General features: G+C 43.5%; 1 protein-coding gene across 1 annotated transcript; it reads right to left on the bottom strand.

The window, feature by feature from the left end:
- Window positions 1–164: 164 nt before the first annotated feature.
- ppp5c (protein phosphatase 5, catalytic subunit) lies at window positions 165–19,346 on the bottom strand. Its single transcript, XM_080844626.1, has 13 exons — window positions 19,226–19,346; window positions 16,266–16,507; window positions 14,553–14,700; window positions 14,020–14,141; window positions 13,865–13,930; window positions 13,591–13,689; window positions 13,143–13,248; window positions 8,662–8,804; window positions 8,081–8,168; window positions 7,536–7,576; window positions 2,335–2,513; window positions 2,004–2,085; window positions 165–1,833 (listed from the first exon to the last, which is right to left on the bottom strand). The coding sequence occupies exons 1-13, from the start codon at window positions 19,323–19,325 to the stop codon at window positions 1,771–1,773; spliced, it is 1,479 nt and encodes a 492-aa protein (XP_080700752.1). The 5' UTR covers window positions 19,326–19,346; the 3' UTR covers window positions 165–1,770.
- Between the last annotated feature and the right edge of the window lie 915 nt (window positions 19,347–20,261).

Below are 20,261 nucleotides of genomic sequence, written 5' to 3'. Positions count from 1 at the left end.
TTCTGTCCCTGACAAGAAAGTGACTGCCACTTCAATTCAGTTACTGTACATGCATGTAGAAGTTGATTGCACAACTTGTTTCCCTCTCAGGTGTTTTTTTCCCCACAAACAAGTAATATGAAGCAGAAATAATTAAACCCACACATTTTTAAATCAATGGACTGGTGTTTTTTAATAACGTTTTTTTTCCAAACATGTACACAGGATCTCATTTAATGTTACAGTATATATACATACACATTTGTGTATATATTATCTAAAAAGGGGAGCATGGGGATCGACTGCTGTGCGCTTTTGAAGAGACAGAGAGAGAGAGAGAATAGAAAGCGAGAGGGAGAGACAGAGAGGGAAAGATAGATAGAGGCAGCGAGGGGGGGGGGTCTCTGTGGACGTCTGCTCATTTGTCTTTAATGGGTACATACACTGCCGAGGACACTGTTGAACACACACACATACACTGAGGGAACAGGAGCGTCATCGGTGCATACTAAAATTGCAGAGGAAAGAGGAAGAGGGCAGACGGCAAGGAATAAAGAAGGGAGGGAGAGAGATGTGTGTGATAGCTGCCAACAGAACGGAGATGCACTGAGTGGTAATACTGTGTTGTTGCCACGAGCTGGTTCAGGGGGAGAGGTGATAGTGCAAAGAACTGTTAAGTGCTACTACAAGACAGGTCAGTTCCTTTGACCTCCGCACAATTTGGATGTTTTGGCCTACTCTCACTCTCTCCACAAAAACTGGAGAATAAAATGGATATCTCAATGTGACAGAAAGCCCGGATAACAAAAAGAGAGGGGGACTGAGCCGAGTTGAAACCAGCTTTGCGGATGACATTTGTGTGTGTGTGTGTGTGTGTGTGTGTGTGTGTGTGTGTCTAACTTTCTCCTGAGATAACTTGCTGGTCTCGCAACATTGAAAGCACAGGTTTATTTGAATTGCAGTCAATTGAAAAATGCTGGCAGCAAATTATGGCTCTGAAAACTACGGAATCACAGACACACATTACTCCATCTCTCTGCTGGGCTGGCAGTGGCTTCAGGCGAGCTCGGAACCGGATTAGACACAGGTGGGTGGATGTAGGGATGAGGGAAACGAGAAGGCTGGCGATCGGGGGGGGGTTGGGTGGTCGTTTAGGGGAAGGGGTCTGATATTTACTTCCCCATCAATCCAAATTCGGATCTTTGGTACAATCCAGCTCTAGCTGTGCGACCTTACAGCTGAGAAAAATCAAGCCATGGAACCATTCAAAGCCTAGCAGCTCCAAAGAAAGGCAGAAAAGAAGGGAGGGCAGATCAGAGACAAGAAAGACAGGCAGACTTCTACACCCCCCTCCATTCTCTGGACCACAGGGGCTATATTGACAAATAAGGGTAGGTTCCTATTTTGCCAACACATCTTGATAAGCACTGGGTCAACCCCTTGGCTACCCAGAACTGGCACCCCACTTCCTGGAACACAACAATATGTAAACGGAGTCCGGTATGTGTATGCGCACCCTTTGTCTATGTTGTTTTGTCTTTTGTGTGTGCACGTATGGGTGTGTGTGTGTGTGTGTGTGTGTGTGTGTGTGTGTGTGTGTGTGTATCCTAGAGACCCCACTAATACCAAACCTGGAATGAGTGTGTGTTTGACTACTGGCTGCAGGGACTGTCTGGGGGTGGGGTGGGCTGCGTTGGGGGAGTCTACAGTGAACGGAGGAGAGCAGGTGACCAGCTGCTGACCAGCTGTGGATCAGCACACGGAGACAGACACGACCCAACACGACGGCCTCTACATCATTCCCATCTGCATCAAGGAGTTGGCGTAGGCCATGGGCTTGACATTCGGATGAGGCTGGAGGAGGAGGGAGAGGGGGAGAATAGACAAACATTGTAAGCCATGGGATCTCCGGAATTACAACCAGCACATACAATTTACATACATACAAAAGCCACTATACTTATTTATCTGGAGGAGGAGATCAGTGAGGTGTTGCAGTCTGGTACTGATGCAAGGCCACTTACCACAGCATTGAACTGATGAAACTCTGGCTTGAGGTCATTTCCCTTGAGGTGGATATAGGCTCCTTTATTTGCCATCTGGTCACTAGAGGGCAGCAAAGGGACTAGTTAGTGCAGGCAACAGGAGATGAGTCTCTTTGCAACAAATACAATGGGAGAGGCAAAAAAGAGAAATACTGCAAGAGACTGAACCGAAGTTGGATTCAGAAGGTTGAAAAGACAAACAAAGATAGAACACAAATAGACAGAATGCGAGAAAGAAAAACAGAAAGAAAAAAAGTAAGACAGAATGAAAGCAGGCAGGACAGAGGTCTAGATGGCAGCTGTGGCGTACCAGTAGTTGGGCGCTGAGAACACGGTGATGCACTTCCCTGAGTGGGTGATCTCGTAGCCTTCGCCCTTGACCTCGTGGCTGCGCACAATGTAGTCCAGCTTGTTCTGCTCCAGGAAGCGCTGCGTCACATCCGGTCCGAACTGGCAGCTCACGCCCCTCTTACTGATGGAGCGGCCGTTCTACCAGAGGAGGAAGAGGAGGCAGGTTTATTTAACACAAATTATTCATATTGGTCATTCTGAGTGCCTTACAAATGGGCAGATACAATAATGTAGAAAAATAAAAGATTAAAAAGGCAGCTACAAAAACAGGGAAAAAATAAAATAAACTAGACGTAACGCAAAGCGTTACAAAATATTACCGCCAAACTGTTCAGTAGGTTTTGGCACAGAATGAGTCATGGTTGTCAGTGTGTTTGTGTGTTTTTATGTGTTTTGTGTGTGTAAATTGGTTTGTGTTTCATTTTTATGTATTAAAGGAATTATTTGTGCATGCGTACATATGTCTACTGTGTGTGTATGTGTGCATACGAATGTCTACTGTGTATGTGTGTGTATCTGTTGCAGCTTTGACCATGCATTATTGTGCAGTTTTGACCATGTCAGCCAGAGATACCTGCAATTACATCACCTCATGTTTGCTTTTTCATTTTTAAGTAGGTGGCGCTATACATAAAATGAGTGGTTATGGGATGGGCTGACATGGCCCCTTTAGACAAACATACAAAAAACATGTGGCCCTCCTAAGCCCTACAGTTCTCGGGATATTCGTAGAAAACTGTGTCAGCCCACCTACAGGCCAGTTGGTGTACAGTCACATAAAAAAAATGATTGTATGGCCCCCCATGGACAAAATTGCACGAAACTTGGCATGCATTCAGAGGGTCTCATAATGATCCACCACTTTCAATTTCGTGCACTTTCGACAATATATGCATAAGTTATAAGTGACTGGACTTGTGAAGAGTGCATAGTTTGAGGGTCTGCCAGGCCCACACCCTTCAAACTTTGTAAAAGACTCTCATAACTTTTAATTCCCCATTGCTGAAGAGTAACCTGACCACGTTTGAAGGCATTACCATTAAATCTGTAGGAGGAGTTCAATCACATGCGAGGTGTGGAAACAAAGTGAAGTTTCCAACCACCAACAGGTGGAGCTATAGGTGATATCAGTCAGGCATATGTACGCGTTCGGGCCGGATCCAGCGACCACCCTAAGACATTGTCTCTGGATCAAACAATGTACGCAACAGTTATAAGACACTTTGTGTTTTGTGGCAAGCACTAACAAGTTGGCAAAGTTTGAGGGTCTGCCACGCCCACACCTTCCGACTAATGAGAAAGTCCAATATAACTTTTAGTCGCCCATGGCTGAAGAGTAGCCGGACTTGGTGCGTCCAAGCATGATGAAGACGTGTACCGAATTCCGTCAAGCTACGCCAAAATAACCCCAATGCGCAAGGGTTTTTGCAATGTTCTAGGGGGCGCTACAAAGCCATTTTGCTCCATCCATGGACAAAAACTCTATCGAAAATGGACGGTTACAGGCTTGATGTCCCTGGCAAATTTGGTAATTTTTTGAGCACTTTGACATATATTCGATTAAAACACCTCATTTTTGCTTTTTAATATTTAACTAGGTGGCGCTATACATGTAATAACTGGTTATGGTATGGGTTGACATGGCCCCTTGACACAAACATACAAGAACAATTTGGCCCTCCAAGGACCTACGGTTCTCGGGATATTGGAAGAAAACTGTGTTGCGCCACTTTCAGGCCAGTTGGTGTATAATCATATAAATCAATTTATTGCATGCCCCCCCGTGAACGGAATTCCACCAAACTTAATGTGCAGTCAGAAGGTGTCATAATGATCCCACACCTCCGATTTCGTGCAGTTCTGACCTTGTCAACTTACAATTAAAATGTTTTACAACACTCCATTTTTGCTTTTTCATTTGTAACTATTGGCACTATTGGCCGCTGTCGCGCGTCGGTCATAATAAAAAAAGTAGAGTGCTAACAAACAGTTCAAACTGGCAACAGTTGGAGCACCTTTGATGTCACCTAAAAGCTGCTTCACCAGGTTTAGTTCTAGCAGTGATCTAAGGCAGCCTTTCTCAAACTTTTTTGTCCTGGGGCCCAGTCATGTCAGACGTTGGGGTTACAAGGCCCAATGCCCCCCCCCATCATACATTATATAACTTTTTTACACCAAGGGTTAGGGTTAGGGTTAGCGATTTTACCTTACAAAAACAGCTTTAAAAAATGTGCCGCTCCACTTGCCGTTTAATATGGAGAATGAGCTTGGCGCCACTGCCGTACCAAGGTCTATAGGCGAATTACTGAACTATGCAGGTTTCTGGAAGCAGCCCTGGACTACTCTCTGCCTGACTAGCAAGTACTTGCTTGATGTTTGACTGTGGTAGGAACGGTTTTTTTTATGTATTTTTTTTTTGTTTTTTTTTAATCATTAGATTTCTTTATAATTTTATTTTGGCTGAACATGAACCACTTTTTTATCATGAGATTTCTTTATTATTTTATTTTGGCTGAACATGAACCACTGTGAACAAAAACAATAGCCTACCCCAATAACCTATTAACAATTTGGGTTGCAGAAAATAACGCGATGACAAAGATTAATGACGCCAACCTAATGCGACGGGTGCGCCTGCTTTCTCGCAACTAACCGATCTAAACGAGGAAGACACGATGACAAGGCCACTCTAAGCGTGTTTTTTGAGACAAGCCTGTTTCTGTATTTTGTCTTTGTTGCTGTGAGGTGAGAAAAGGCTGTCTCGCACAGATAGGTAGAATGGAAAGGCATCATTGTTTTCACTGCCATCTCACTAAGATGGGGATATTCCTCAAAGCATGACAGCCAGACCTCCGAGAGTGAAAGTCGCCCGAATCGCGAGTGTAGGCCTGCATCGCACGAGAGCTTCAAAAGTTTATCCTGCGTCACAGGTGGCAGATCACTCATCTCTGGATTGGCAAACGGATCTCGTACCCAATTCATTCCTGAGAGATGGGATTTTGAGGGGAAGTACAATTCGAAATGACGCAGTGTTTCGCTAAGGTGTTGAACTATAACATCAGACACTGGTCCCAGATGCACACCCTCATCAGCAAGAGAAGACACACACTGGAACATATCGTACACACCCCTACCAACTCTGCCGGCCCAGACAGAGAGCTTCTTTTTAAAGGCCATAATTTTGTTGTTTGCCTAAAAAATGTCACACGCTCTCCCCTGGATCGACAGGTTTAGTTGATTGAAATGGTCCAGTATGTCAGACAGATAAGCAAGCTTTATAGCCCAGGCCTGATCCTGCAGATGTGCGGCAAGACTGGACTGTTTACGAGTCAAGAACGCCTCGATTTCGTGTCTCAACTCATAGACTCTGCTCACCACCTTACCCCGTGACAGCCAACGAACGTCGGAGTGTAAGAGCAGGTGAACATGCTCAGCACCCATCTCGCCACACAAGGCAGCAAATAAACGGGAGTTCGTTGGGTTGGCCTTTATGAAGTTCACTATACGGACTACTTGGTTGAGAACTTCATGCAGTTCGGTGGACAAACGTTTGGAGGCAAGTACCTCTCGATGGATTACGCAGTGTGTTGCCTGAACTGACGGAGATATGGCTTTTACCCTAGCTACAACCCCTGTATGCCTACCGGTCATCACTGCTGCCCCATCCGTGCAGACCCCAACACAACGCTCCCACAGCAACCCATGCCCTGTTATGTACTCGTCCAGCACACAAAATATTTCCCCAGCAGTTGTGGTTAGAGGCAGCTCTTTGCAACACAACAAATCCTCGTAGAAATGACCCTCAAAAGCATATCTGATGTACACCAGAAGCATAGCTGCATTGGAAATGTCAGTGCTCTCGTCTAATTGAATGGCAAACCAGTTTGACGTTTTTGACCCATCTAAGATTTGCGTTTCAATGTCGGCTGCCATGTCCGCAATTCTACGACAGACTGTGTCATTAGACAGAGGGATTTCCCTCACATTTGCAGCAGCAACTGGACCTAACACCTCAGAGCAAGCACTCACTAGCGAGGGCATAACAAGTTTCTCCCCCATCGTGAATGGAGCCTGGCATTTTGATATGTGGTGAGAAATTAAGTATGACGCTTTAGCGAGTTTTTCGTTTTCTGTCAAATTGTTTTTAAGTACTGTTGTTTGCTTAACCAATTCATCCCTTTTCCTTTTAAAGAAATCCTCTGATTTATCTTTTAGATGCGCATGTTTAGTCTCTAAATGCCGGCGCAATTTCGAAGGCTTCATAGCCTCGTTGCTTAGCACAGTTTGGCAAATCACACAGATTGGCTTTGGGGGGAAGCTATCATTGGAAATAAAACCTAATTTAATGTATGTGGAGTCGTAATTTCTGGTAAATGGGCGATGTTTTTTTGCCTCTGGTTCATTGTTTACCTGATCGGTAGATGATGGTTTCCTAAAAAAGGAATCTAGCTTAACTTGCTTGGATATTTCCATGACTAGCAGCTCAAGTAGGTAAGACTGAGTGTGAGTGAGTTCTGAAATGACTGAGAGAACGTTTTCGCTGGCAGGAAAACTTAACATTCTAGAATCTTGAATACAACATTACTATTTTCGAAGCTAGAAACTCAGTCAATGGGGGAGGGGGTCTGACGAGTGACAGAACAACCGAGCATAATTTGACTGGCGCAGCGGCAGGGTGTGGACCACTAGCTTCCTCGTCGCGGACCGGGCCCATAGTTTGAGAAACGCTGATCTAAGGGCTCTAGAAAGTGTGTACCACTGAATATATTAAAGCTCATTTGGTCCTGTCCCATTCAGTGATGTATATACAAGCAGCAGTGCTTTACAGTCAGTTCTGTGACTTACTGGAAGCCAGGGTAAGGACTTCAGTATTAAAGTAATGTGGTCAGTTATTTTGGCCGCAATGTTGTACAAGTTAAAGCAGGAATGAGTGAAATAAACTGAAGAAATTCTGCTCCCTTACACACAAACACACACAGAGAGTAGCCGCTTACACACAAACGAAACAAGTAAGAACACACACAAGCACATCTACCGTGCCCTCATTCTGTAACACACAGAAACAAAAACACACATATACACATGCATGCGCGCACGCACACACACATACAAGCCTATGTGACAGGTTAGCAGGAGAGGTGAGAAGGAGCAGACACTAACCTGAGGCTGAGGGTCGGACCACAGGAGATCACACATAGGACCTGTAGAAGAGGGAGGGGGGAGAAAGAGGAGAAAAACAGAGGAAGAATTGGATTAGAGGAAAGGAGGTGACCGCAAGGCGAAGGAAGGAAAAGGAAGGGAGGTGAGCAGAGGAGGAGAAACACAGGAGGAGAGGAGAGAAAAGAGGAGGAGTAGTGGAAAGGAGGAGAGGAGAGAAAAGACCAAGGATGAAGACTAGCCAAATTCACAAACACTTCCACCAGTGTCAATACTGCATTGCAAAACATCCTTCACATGTGATTGATGCTACTGCTAATGAGACAGCTTTGCCAACCATTACAAAAGCTGTTGACGTAACAAAGGCAGCCGAGGTGTGGAGTAGAAATAATGTAAGAATAAATCCAACACCAGCAGCACGGGGCGGATGATTTTGCGGTGACTTATGTTTGTCAAGTCTACACAAATGTTGCAAGCAGGCTGGCATGTAAGAGCCAGAGACTTGCTGAGGCGTGTGGAAGGATTTGGGAACTCATCCGTAAACCCACCAGAGTCTGGTGGCTGTCTGTTCCTCTCAATTTTCCGGAGGTCGTCCAGGGTGACTCCGTCCTCACTGAACAGGCCTCCATGCATTACCTGGGAAAACACACACACACACTTTTTTACACCAACATGTCTCATGGTGACTCACTAGGTCATATCACTCTATCCTTGTGGGTTTTTAGAGGTAGAGAGAGACAAACACTAGCCAAAAGCAAAACATTCCTCACTGTCAAGTGATGAAAAGATCCACAAAGCAGTGATATCAAGTTGCACAATTCTACATCAGGGAAGGAGACACTCCCTATGCTCAACTGATTCATGATTATGCAATACTATACTCAGTCCTCATTTCACTTCAGGAAGTAACAAGACACTATTAGTCTGAAAGTTAGCGATACAAGGTATTCATATTTAGATTCTTAAAAATAATGTCTCTGTGTGAAAAGAGAGGGGGGGAAGGCAGAGAAAGATGCTTTTAGGATAGAGTGAAGGTTACCAAAAAAATAAAACACAAAGAAAAAAATTGCCATGCAACCGGGAGAGAGAGAGAGCGAGCGAGAGATATATTGTCTGGTGGAAAGCTCACCAGCACTTTGCCGTTGATGCACTGTGCGAGTGGCAGCCACTGGAAGACCTCACTGAAAAGCTGGAACATCTGCGCTGTATACTTGGCCTTCACTTCGCCCTCGAAGCCGTACATTTGGTTCATATTGTCCGTCTCGTGGTTACCTGGGCAACATACACATCTGTGAGCATAAGGCACACACAAGAACAGTCCAGTAGTTTGCAACACTTGAGGCAGAAGATTACGATGTCCTAAACAGCCGAGACTCTAGTCAGCAAACCTTGATGCACAGTTAACAGTCACTTACGATTCATGAATCCCTCCAGGAATATATAACTGCATATTCCAGAATTTTTTGCAACACTTGCAAATTTCTTTAATTCCTGCAATATTTCCACAAAGAAAAAATCTAAATGATCTGATAAAAAATACTTCCATTATTCACAATAACTTTCACTAATGTTTCTGCAAGCATGCCCCAAGTATAAAATCTGCAACAGCATCCAATCACGGTCCAGGCATGCGTTATCGTGACACACCACATGGCATGCACTGCAGCTCCCTGGAATGTCATGTTGGCGATAGCGAACTCATCTCTTAGTAACAGAAAATGTCAGGGCAAAAAGGAACCCTCAAATTCAGAGCACTAGTGGGGGCAATGTGTCTGTACATGTGTCTATCTTTCGAGTGTGTTTGTGTATGTTTTCTTACTGAAAAGATTAAGCTTATTTAAAAAGATCCCAGGGATATTATGATTTTAGGCTATATCAAAAGAGTTTGATCTATAAGCGTACTTTGCCGCAAGAGAAACCATACATTTTCCTCCCCAATATAGCCTCCTCTTCCCTCATCAGTTGTATGTATTTCATTATGATGATCTTGGTTAATTTTCTCTCTGATGTTCACTCTCGCTCAAAATAAAAAAGGATGAACAGTCAAAGCTGCCCAAAGTATGGTCCTTTTTTATTTTGAACAAGAGTGAACATTAGCCAAGATCATCATAACCAAGATCATCATAATGAAAAACATTTATATCACATAACATCACTCTAACATTAGTCAAAATATTCATCTAGTAACTAGATGAATATTTTGTACTAATGTTAGAGTGTTGTTATGTGATATAATGAGTTTTATAACACGGGTAGATGGAATTATAACACGGGTAGATGGAATCCACCATTCTGAGAGTTAGTTCCGGGGTGTGCTATATTCAACGGTATAGTAACTGTACGACCTGTTTTCATCTACCTGAGCGTTCCATATCATTGCGCACTCAAAAGGAAATATCTATCCAAGATGGCGGCGTGTTGTGGCTAATGTAGTGGGGAATGTTTCATGTGAATTAAGCTATCTACACGACTTTTTATATCTCTAAATTGACTCGGTTAGTTGTTTCTGTCCTATGCAAATGTTGCAGAGTATTGAAAGTCTTTACTGAAAGTCTCGAATATTATTTGTAGGTGACTTTTAGCGCTTAGACCAAAAACCCATTGAAACACACGTAGCTTTTGTGCTAGGTCTAACAGACGTGAAGTTTCCAATGCTATTTGTCTGTTGCATAGCAACAGCCACACAAAGGGGGACTATTTACTCTTGGCTACTGAAATGCGATACACAACGTTTGGTGTCTACAACTTTTTTTGTGCTGAAAGGCAGCTTACTGTTTACTTTAATTGTACTTAATATTTATAAAGTCGCTGGCAACCGTGTTATAAAAGCAATAAGGTACTCGAGTCAGTACGGTATCGTCAATAATGTACTTGTTCGAGGGTTTGCCGGCCCTCCGCTGCGCGTCGGGCCTAACAACTCCCTTCGAACAAGTACATTATTGACGATACCGTACTGCCTCTCGAACCTTATTGCTTAAATGTATTGCCTATAATCGTAATAGCCGGAAGTCTTTACACACGTTACTGACACCAATGATCAGAGTTTAAACTTGTTTATAAAGCAAAAAACTATCATAGGCAAATGAAAGTCAAAATTAACACAATTTTAAGCACTTTTTTTTGCATATTCCACAGCAAATTCAGTCATCTTGTCAAGGTGCTTTTCACTCAAGGTTTGCTTGAACATAAACAAGTGCCACTCCCCAAACTGTCCTTCTGCATGGTAGTGTCTATACAACAGGGAAAACATGCCTTCAGTCTTCTCTCTACAAGTTATCTGGCCTTGACATGTCAATATCAAGTTTGTTCCTGCATACTGAATTGGAGCCGCTGGGTGAAAAAAAAAAGACTTGTCTGCACTCAAGTTAATGAAGTAATTAAGCCTATTTTGGTATCCACCAAGCATCCAGCCCACACTTCCAGCTTAATTCAATGGATGGTAATTTCCTGAATGTGGTAACATTGTACAACAGTAAGCAGATACCCCATGTTTTGAAGAGGACTGTAGCCAGCATATAAGCCAGCATACTCTCCCCAGGGTTTACTTCTGAGCCCTAAAATCAATGTGAATTAAAGACAACCTAGTGGCTTGCTAAAACACCTGTTAAGCTTAAAAATGAGCTATATTGGTCTACTTTTCAATTCAGTTAAAGATGCAGTGTAGGATTCAGCAGCATCTACACCGCGTTCCACATTATTATGCAAATTACACTTTGCTCAGATTTTCCTAAATAGTAATGCACATTCAGTCAGTATAATTTTCAAGTCATCAACTGTTAGAGTATAATTCAAATTTTATTGAACAAACCTCCCAATGATAACAGTATTTTTTTCAAAAATAAAAAACTCAAAATGCAGTGTTCCAAATTATTATGCAGAGTTTCAAAGTCTCAGAGTTTCAAGATATTTTATAGGTTGTAAAGATCTAAAAACTGTAATTTGTTGAATTTGCAGCATTAAGAGGCCACATTTACTGAAATAAAAAAAAAGTTTTAATCAAAAACATCTTAACAGGTCAAGTTACATGTTAACATAGGACCCCTTCTTTGATATCAACTTTACAATTCTGGCATCCATTGAACTCATGAGTTCTTTCATTGTTTCTGCTTAAATGTCTTATCAGGATGCCATAATAGCCTCCCAGAGCACCTGATTGGATGTGAACTGCCTTACACCCACATAGATCTTTTGCTTGATGATGCTCCAAAGGTTCTCAATAGGGTTAAGGTCAGGGTAAGATGGGGGCCACACCATGGGTTTCTCTTCTTTTATGCAAAGAATACCTCTGGGGCATTGGCTGCTATAGCGGGTGATCAACCAGCTGGGGGGGCGTGTCCCGCGGTTTAAAAGTTGGCAGTTTCCTGGATTCGCGGAGGAAGAGAAGGAGAGCAACCTGCTATAGCGAATTGTCATTGAAATCTTTGGAAAACAGTGTGCATTAAACCGTATTCTTTGAGACAACTCTTTGTATTTTAAGTTCTTGTAACAAGCCCAAGAGCCAACTTGTTACAGCCACCTCCTTGTTGACGTCGTAGCCTTGTTTGGACATGGTGGCCATTCACCAACCATCCACCATTCCATCCATCAGGACCATCAAGTGTTGCACGGCACTCATCCGTAAACAAAACAGTTTGAAAGTTAGTCTTTATGTAGTCCTGAGCCCACTGCAACCTTTTTTGCTTGTGAGCTGGGTTTAGGGGTGGCCGAATACGGTTTAAGGACACTTACAAACCTCATGAGCGTCCTACATCCTGAAGTTCGCGAGACTCCAGAGGCACCAGCGGCTTCAAAAATCTGTTTGATGCTATTCAATGGCATTTTAGTGGCTGCTCTCTTGACCCTACGCATTTGTTTGGCAGAAATATTCCTTATCTTGCCTTTGTCTGAACGAACCCACTTGTGCTGTGATTCAGTGACAAATTTCGTCCCCGTCCGATGATCAATCGCAATTATTTTGGAAATATCCAATGTTGTGATACCTTGACCAAGGTATTGCACTATTTGCCGCTTTTTAGCAGCAGAGAGATCCTTTTTCTTCCCCATTTTGCCTGAAACATGTAGCTTGCTTAATAATGTGGAACATCCTTCTTAAGTAGTTTTCCTTTGATTGGGCTCACCTGGCAAACTAATTATCTCAGGTGTCTGAGATTGATTTCAATCATTCAATTAGCCCTGAGACAAAATACCACCCATGACTTTAATTGAAAAACTTAAAAAAAATTATGTTTATGACCCTTAAATCCAATTTGCATAATAATATGGAACGCGGTGTAGTGGTGAGGTTGCAGATTGTGATTAGGTCAAATATACTACAGCCTGGATTCTGTACAACATACTAAGGCCTGGATATAGTCTGCACCGCATACTACAGCCCAGAGTCTCCATTGCATACTACAGCCCAGAGTCTGCATTGCATACTACAGCCCAGAGTCTGCATTGCATACTACAGCCCAGAGTCTGCATCGCATACTACAGCCCAGAGTCTCCATTGCATACTACAGTCTAAACTACAGTACGCGCCTCTAATGAAAGCCCATCTAGTAGTGACTGTCAGCTAGGCATCAGGAATAGACACCGAAGGCCTCTGGCCAAGACAGCAGCGTGACTCACCCCGCAGCAGGAAGAAGTGGTCGGGATAGAGCAGCTTGAAGCCGAAGAGTGTGACGATGACCTCCACGGAGAAGGAGCCGCGGTCAACAAAGTCCCCATTAAACAGCTGTGGCACCAGGGTCAAGGAGCATTCCTGCAGCATTCAATGCAAGTGACATGCAAGCCATTCAAGCCAATACGCTTTTTACGCTGTCCTCTAAAGTTATTTTTTACAGTCTACAATATACTGGATATGCCCAAATGGAAATGGAATGATATTCCTGGGAAGAGCGAGATGACAAAGGAAATACTATGCACATCAAAACAAACAATAAACTAAGAAATCAACGACATCTAATTAACTCCAAGGGGGGTCTATTGCAGCTAGTAACAGCCATGTGCTGTGCTGTGCTGTGGAGAACATGTGCAGCTGAGAGATGTGTAGTGTTTCTGCGTGAGGAAAGGATACGTAGATGTTGGTCTCAGATGGTAAACCGTTCAGCTCAAAAATGTTGAGGAGGTCATAGTACTGACCATGTGTGTCACCGCAAATGGTCATTTTCTCTGTCTGTTGGAGGGAGGGAAATAGAGAGAGGGAGAATGAGCTTGCTGTACCTGAGTAAAGGATACAATGACACCATGATGAAAAATATGCAACTAGACAACAACAAACTTGTAAAGGTTTGAACACTTGCAACCGCCAGGGTCGGTAAATGGCTCCACATCTATATGGGTGTTCCTACCTCTTTAAGTGTGTTCTCAACAAGACTAGGAAGCTTGGATAAAAGCTCTTTAGTTTGGATCAGCATCTGCAACAGGGACATTTTATTAGATTTACAACATACAGTATATATGTAAGTCAAGTTAAATATGCAAACTGTAGGATTAACTTGTGTACCTGGTAGGCACACTTTCTGTGCAACTTCTTTTGGTCCTTAAACCAGGCCATCAGGTCCTTCATGAACTTCAACGTGACATTCCCCTCCTCTAGTTTGGGGCCTGTGTACTCGTCCTCAATCGCTGGGAGACAAACAGGACAGGAGGACAGTTGATGACACAGTTAAGACAAATGAACATGGGACACAACAGTTTCCCTCTCCATTTAGAAAAAGTCATTAGGCACACCACAGTCTTTGCCCTGGGTTAAAATCCACAGCAGACTATAATAAAAATGTGTTTTTGCTCAGGCTCTTTGCTAAGTAGACAAAGAAACCTCACAAACTAGTCAACAGGACCTTAAGAATTTCTTCACGGCCCTACCATACTCACAGATGTTAGTTTGAATGTGCGTCATTCACACTCGATTTCCAACTGAGAGAGAAACCACATGCAAACACACACACACACACACACACACACACACACACACACAAACAAACAAACAGCCCCCTGACTCCCCCACTAGATTGCCTGAGGCCGGAGATGACTCACTCATGTTTTCAATGTCTAGGGAGTCGACCACCGATCTCTTGAGCTCGTCACCGGCAATAGCCCTCTCAAAGGCCTTCTGTTTCACAATCTTGTTGCACTCCTGGTACTTCATCTTGGCATCCTTGTCGTTGGGCCTCACCCTTACGACCTGTGACAGGGAAACAAACAAAGCGGCAACCTCTTATTTTCTTATCTTTGCTGATTAAGAAGTGAGGTGGGAATGAAAGACCAATCTGACGTTTCTTTCTCTACAACTCATTCATTTTCAGACACCTCAACAGCTGGGAATCTATGTGACGTGTTTGTTTATGCTAGTCGTTTTACACCTCCTTCCATTCATCCAACCACATCCCCACAAATGTTTTAGTTCTCTCTATTAGTAGAACTAAATTACCACACAATTATTAAGGCCTTAGGCACTAAAAGTGAGCCAAACAACTATTTCAAGAAGCTCATGTCCTACTGTCTCCCGGAGGGATATAGAGGAAAGCACATGACTGACTTTAACCATTATGTGCGTATGTCTAAAGTGCCCAACTTGAACAGCGACTAGATGGAGATGTTTCCTTGCCCTGGAATGCGAAGGCACATATTATAACTTGTTTTCAAATCAGAGTTCCTTCTCTGTCATACACAAACACACAAAGCCACAGAATTACTAACGCCAACTCACAGAGAAGTATTACACATCAAACGATACTTGTATGAAAACATGTCCCAACTATCTCTCGCTCTGTCTGGCTCTCCGACACACACACACACACACACACACACACACACGAGCCGTACATAACTAGTGTTGCACGCAGATGAAAAGCAATCCTGAGTCATAGTCCAGTCTTGATCAAGGCCACCAGTCCCCCTCAGGGGGGCATGAGTACACATGGCCCTGTCACTCCAGCTGCACCTGGCCCTCTCACAGAGCAAGGACGTGGGTGTGGCCCGTGTTCATGCATTTATATGTGTGTGTGAGCATCCAAGTGTGTGTGTGTGTGTGTGTGTGTGTGTGTAGCCTTCATACCAGAGCAAATGTATTTATGATCATCCACCAAAAGGAGGATGACTAACTCCTCATATCACACAATGGTATCTATACGAGTGTGTGTGCATGAGTCAGCATGTGTTTATGTGAGTGTGTTCATGTGTGTGAATATTTGTGGATACGAGCAGCCTCTGTTTTATAGCATATGTGTGTGAATATTAATACTCTGCCACCAGTGGGCAGCGGAGGCTAAACTAGGGGAGCCTCACATGCTGCCCTCTCAGCTCTCCTAGTGGTTCTCACAGGCCTCCTCAGCAGCTTAGCGTGCTAATCCCTGGTCATGGCCCTGATCAAGGACACATAGCCACTCTACACCTCTAGGATGCCCTTCATCAACACCTCTCGCCCTAGTCCCTCTCCATCATCACTTCTTTCCTTAGACTCAGTACTGGTTTTGGGCTAGTACCTCGGTACCGGACACCACTTTGAAGACTTTATAGCTTTACACAGTAGATGAAATATGAAAAAATGATCCAAGGCAAGTAAACCCTATGGTATATACCACAGGCTCGTAAGGTGAGGGGTGGAAGCAGCAATAAAGCATTGTTGTCAATGGGTCAATAAGAACAACAGTCGTCCTCCAAAGGGTCTCTCCCAGATCTCACTACTTCACCGCTCATACTGACTACGTAACTCTCACTTCTCGGATACGCTGCGCAGCTTCCACTCACCGTCTCGTAGTCCTTGAGGGCAGCCTTGAACTTGCCCAGTGCCATATTGGAGGTGGCCCGTCTGTAGTACCCTTTGATGTAGTTCTTGTCCACCTCCAGGGCACGCGTGGCGTCGGCCAGAGCGTAGCCATAGCACTCGGTGCGCAGGTACGCCAAGCTGCGGTTGCTGAAGAAGACGGCATTGGCAGGGTTCAGCTCAATCGCCTCCGAGTAGTACTTGATTGCGTTCTCATAGTCTTTCTCTGGAAAACACAAAGTGCAGGTGAGGCCATCCCGAAAATGATGTTGATCTGGAGTAACACGTCTGACCACATTTTTTTCGCCATTGAAGTGCTTTGACTTACATATGCAAAGCACCTGTAGCTGTAGGTATTTGTGCTGGTCTGGGTGCACACTGACAGCATGCCGACTCAGAACAAATGCTTGTAGGCAGGGTAGCACCCACAGTGTCAGTCTAAATTGTGCATTCAATACGCAATAAGATGTCTGTCACTGCATAATAAACTAAGTCCAACACATAGGCTATAAGATTTCAGCAGCCACTACACCATCTATCTGTCCTTTGCGCTGGCATTTCTGAACAACAGACTGCCATGCATAATTTAATATTTGTGTAATAAACTTCATCAGCTTTCATTAGTTTGTCAGTGCTGTTATTCTGCATCACAGCCTCATAATTACAAAGTAAATATCTAATCTACAGTCTAAGACCACCATTATGCTAATTCATGCCAACCTGTCCTTCCCAATGACAGAGTACCTCAGACAAGCTTTATGTAAGCATACAGCAAGGGCTTGGTGTATCATAATCCCTGGAGGGGAGTGCATTTACAACCCTTTATCTTAATCAGACCTGATATCTTATCTACTTGCCTTAGTGCAACAAGCTCTGCAACCAACATCTCTGCAACATCCCTTATCACTAAACTCTGACTCCCCTGGTCAGCCCTACATGGATTTACAATACAAATACATAACATAATAACACAACAATGAGGGGCAAGGGAGAAGAGGTTCTCTTTAAATAAACAGGCCTAAAACAACAGATAATCACACAAGCACAAAGACAAACAAACGCTGAACATGACAGCGAGTGCAAATGTGTAATGCATCTTATTCTGTGCTTTCGGGAGGACCGAGTGCCACAATGTCTCGCACTGAGACTCCAAGGTATGAGCACAGGCAAACAGTTGCCCTGACCAGCGAGGGAGAATGCTTCCACAGGGCAGGAGGGGTTGATGACATTGCGCTGTCATGGAAGTGAAGAACAAGGTCTTTATCTTGAAGACTTCACAAGCAATGTTTAACTAAAATCAAATCACAATCTTGAATAGATAAGTACTGTGATGCTTGCCGCCGTTGTATCGAGATAATATTGTGCCGGAAGAAATTGCGATACTAAACTGCATCTATTTTTTATGCATAAAATAAAGTTTAAGTGCAAATTCACCCCCAGCTCTGAGCGCAACTCCAACCACTGCATCATTTGGAAAAATGCTAAGAAGCAGGCAAGGGCCTGAAACTTTATAAGACTGAGTGTCTATGAATATCATGATGTAGATCAGTTGACTGTGCTTCAGCATCAGCCTTGCAAGATTAAGGATGATTTTAAACAGTAGATGGCGTGTTGGGCCCTTTTCTCCCTTTTTTGAGCAGTTTTTAATAGAATTTTGTCAATAATAACACCAGCATTGATGTGTTCAGTCATATTTAGTCTTATTTATTCAGCTATAAAAAATAACACATTTCGCAGCTAACCGACAAGACCTATTATGTATGCAAAACACAAGAATTAAGACTAAAATTCTGATACATTTTCTCTCAATGTAACATCAAGAGCATGTCGAAAATACTATATAGATGAAACCAATTAATGAAATGATATCTGGAAATGAATTACAAACTCCTCGAGGAAGATCCAGTGTCTCCTCTGCCTATTATGTAATTGGGCCTTTCCAACGACTTGCCTTGCTTGGTGAAAGCACACATACAGCAACGTTCTGTAGTCACATTCAAGAGCATGTCCTTGTATTTCTTCGATTAACGTCACTGTTTAAAAATGCAACGTATCCTGCGACTACACTTTGTACAGAACGACGCAAAGGCCTGCCTACAAAAATAAACATTAACAACTCGAGTCACCGCCTACAGCATCGAGGGAAGATGGCTTGGCTTTTAGCAATGACAATCTTCAATGCTAGTGGGTTAAGTAGGTTGGCATTGCTGGGTAGTAGTGATTAGCCAGTGGCTATGGCTAACGTGTAATTCAGCTATTTCTTAGGCTAATATGGCTGAAAGTTGTTTGTATCATAATAACACTTATTTTACAGCCATCCATGACAACGCTACCGAATCCGGGGTTGGGTCCATTTGTATTGTATAGGGCAGTCATCAGCCTACGTTACTTCAAATGACAATCTTCAGCTTTTGGCAATACATAACTTGACATCGCCTCTAGCTATCTCGCTGTTCGCGCCGACTCAGAAGATGGCTTAGGGGCTCGTGTCTAAACTTGAAACGCGTGTTAGCCAGGTAACATTTTCCAAATGAGCTTTCGAGAGGTAGCTCGAACTCTTAGCTGACGTTGGTTGAGATGATATCCCATATCTTTACCAGTCCCTCCACACCAGTTTCCGCCAAGAAGATTAATTGTGATGCTATATACTTTAACACCTAGCCCGATAGGCTAGCAAGTTCAGTGTTGGATCTGTGGCATGGGATTTGTGTAGCGCGCGTCCCTCACCCATCTGGCTAAGCAGAGCTGAGATAGCTAAGCGCCTCTGCAGTGTGCAGTGTGCAGCCTGGCATTAGCTTGCTACTGCTAGCTGGCTAAGCTACCGGCTTCATGTGCTAGAATCCTTAAGACATGTGGCACCGACTTTTCGCAGAACGCAGGGGCGTCCAAATATATGAATCAAGTAGCAGTTCGGTTACGACAACATGGGTTTACTTGGCATTACCTTTAAAGTAATTATTCGCCTTCTCCTTGAGTTTATCAGCATTGGCATTCCGTTCCTCCTCCGCCATCTTCTCACTGCCGCTATCCGTCACGCTTGCCATTGCCGTTGAGGGCACGGTCGCAAACTCTACGGTGAGAAGACACCAATTGTCGCAAATCTTTTCGTCTGAAGACCTCTCATGCTGCAGTAAAGAGGACAGAGGGCCTGCTTCTTCATAATTGAAATGTCTACTAAATGTAAATCGCACACGTTTGCTAAAAAAAAGCGTTTGTTACACATGTATAAAAACATTAGGGTAGGGTAATTTTTAATTGTATTATTATTATTTTGTTATCATTGCCTTCTACCGAGATGACCTGATGGTTTTCCGTTATTGTGTGCATGGCCAACGCTGTATTTCATATGTTCATGCACAAAATGAAGCTCTGTTTTAAAAGTTTACGGAATCTTGTAATATTCTCAAGTATCCTTTAGGGGGCACTCTAACCCTAAACATTTTACAGTATGACCCAACAGCATTCAGCAGCTTTATCAATGACTTCCATGACTTTCAATACAATATATCACGTCATTATGAGCATTTCTTTCTCTGATGTATTGTCTAGTCATTTTCTTTTCAATATCACAATGTGTCACCTATACAAACAGCTCTTCCCCTTGGTCCTTCACCTTCTCTTAGCCTTGCACCCTGTTGATTGAGCCCACCTCCCTTCCTGTCTCTCAGTGATCTGGCTTCCTGTCATCAACTGTGGTATATGGGCTTGTGGGAAGGCAGATCTGGGCGAGCAGGGGACCGATAAAGGGCACAGGTGCCTCTATAACCTTACTCACAAAGACGTGTCATCTGACAAACTCTACCCTCACCGGTTGTTTGTCGAAAAACAGCACGCAAACCTTAAACAGAAACACACCAGCATGCAGATTTCATACTGCGCAAAAACAAGCTGTTTACTATGTGCTGGGTTAGGGGACTTTTTTTTTTTAAATATGAGCGAACTTTGCGGTTAGATAAACAGCCCTCAGCTGAAATACCCTT

This window comes from Sprattus sprattus (genome assembly GCF_963457725.1).
Source record: "Sprattus sprattus genome assembly, chromosome: 9".
In the NCBI taxonomy this organism is placed as follows: domain Eukaryota; kingdom Metazoa; phylum Chordata; class Actinopteri; order Clupeiformes; family Clupeidae; genus Sprattus; species Sprattus sprattus.
This window is presented reverse-complemented; position numbering and strand designations above follow the sequence as displayed.

Coding starts and splice junctions, on each gene's coding strand:
- ppp5c (XM_080844626.1), bottom strand. CDS start 19,325: ATGGCAAGCGTGACGGATAGCGGCAGTGAGAAGATGGCGGAGGAGGAA. Junction 13,249..13,590: donor CATCTGAGACCAACATCTAC/GTATCCTTTCCT, acceptor CTGGTGCCACAG/CTGTTTAATGGGGACTTTGT. Junction 7,577..8,080: donor CAGACAGCCACCAGACTCTG/GTGGGTTTACGG, acceptor CCTCTTCTACAG/GTCCTATGTGTGATCTCCTG.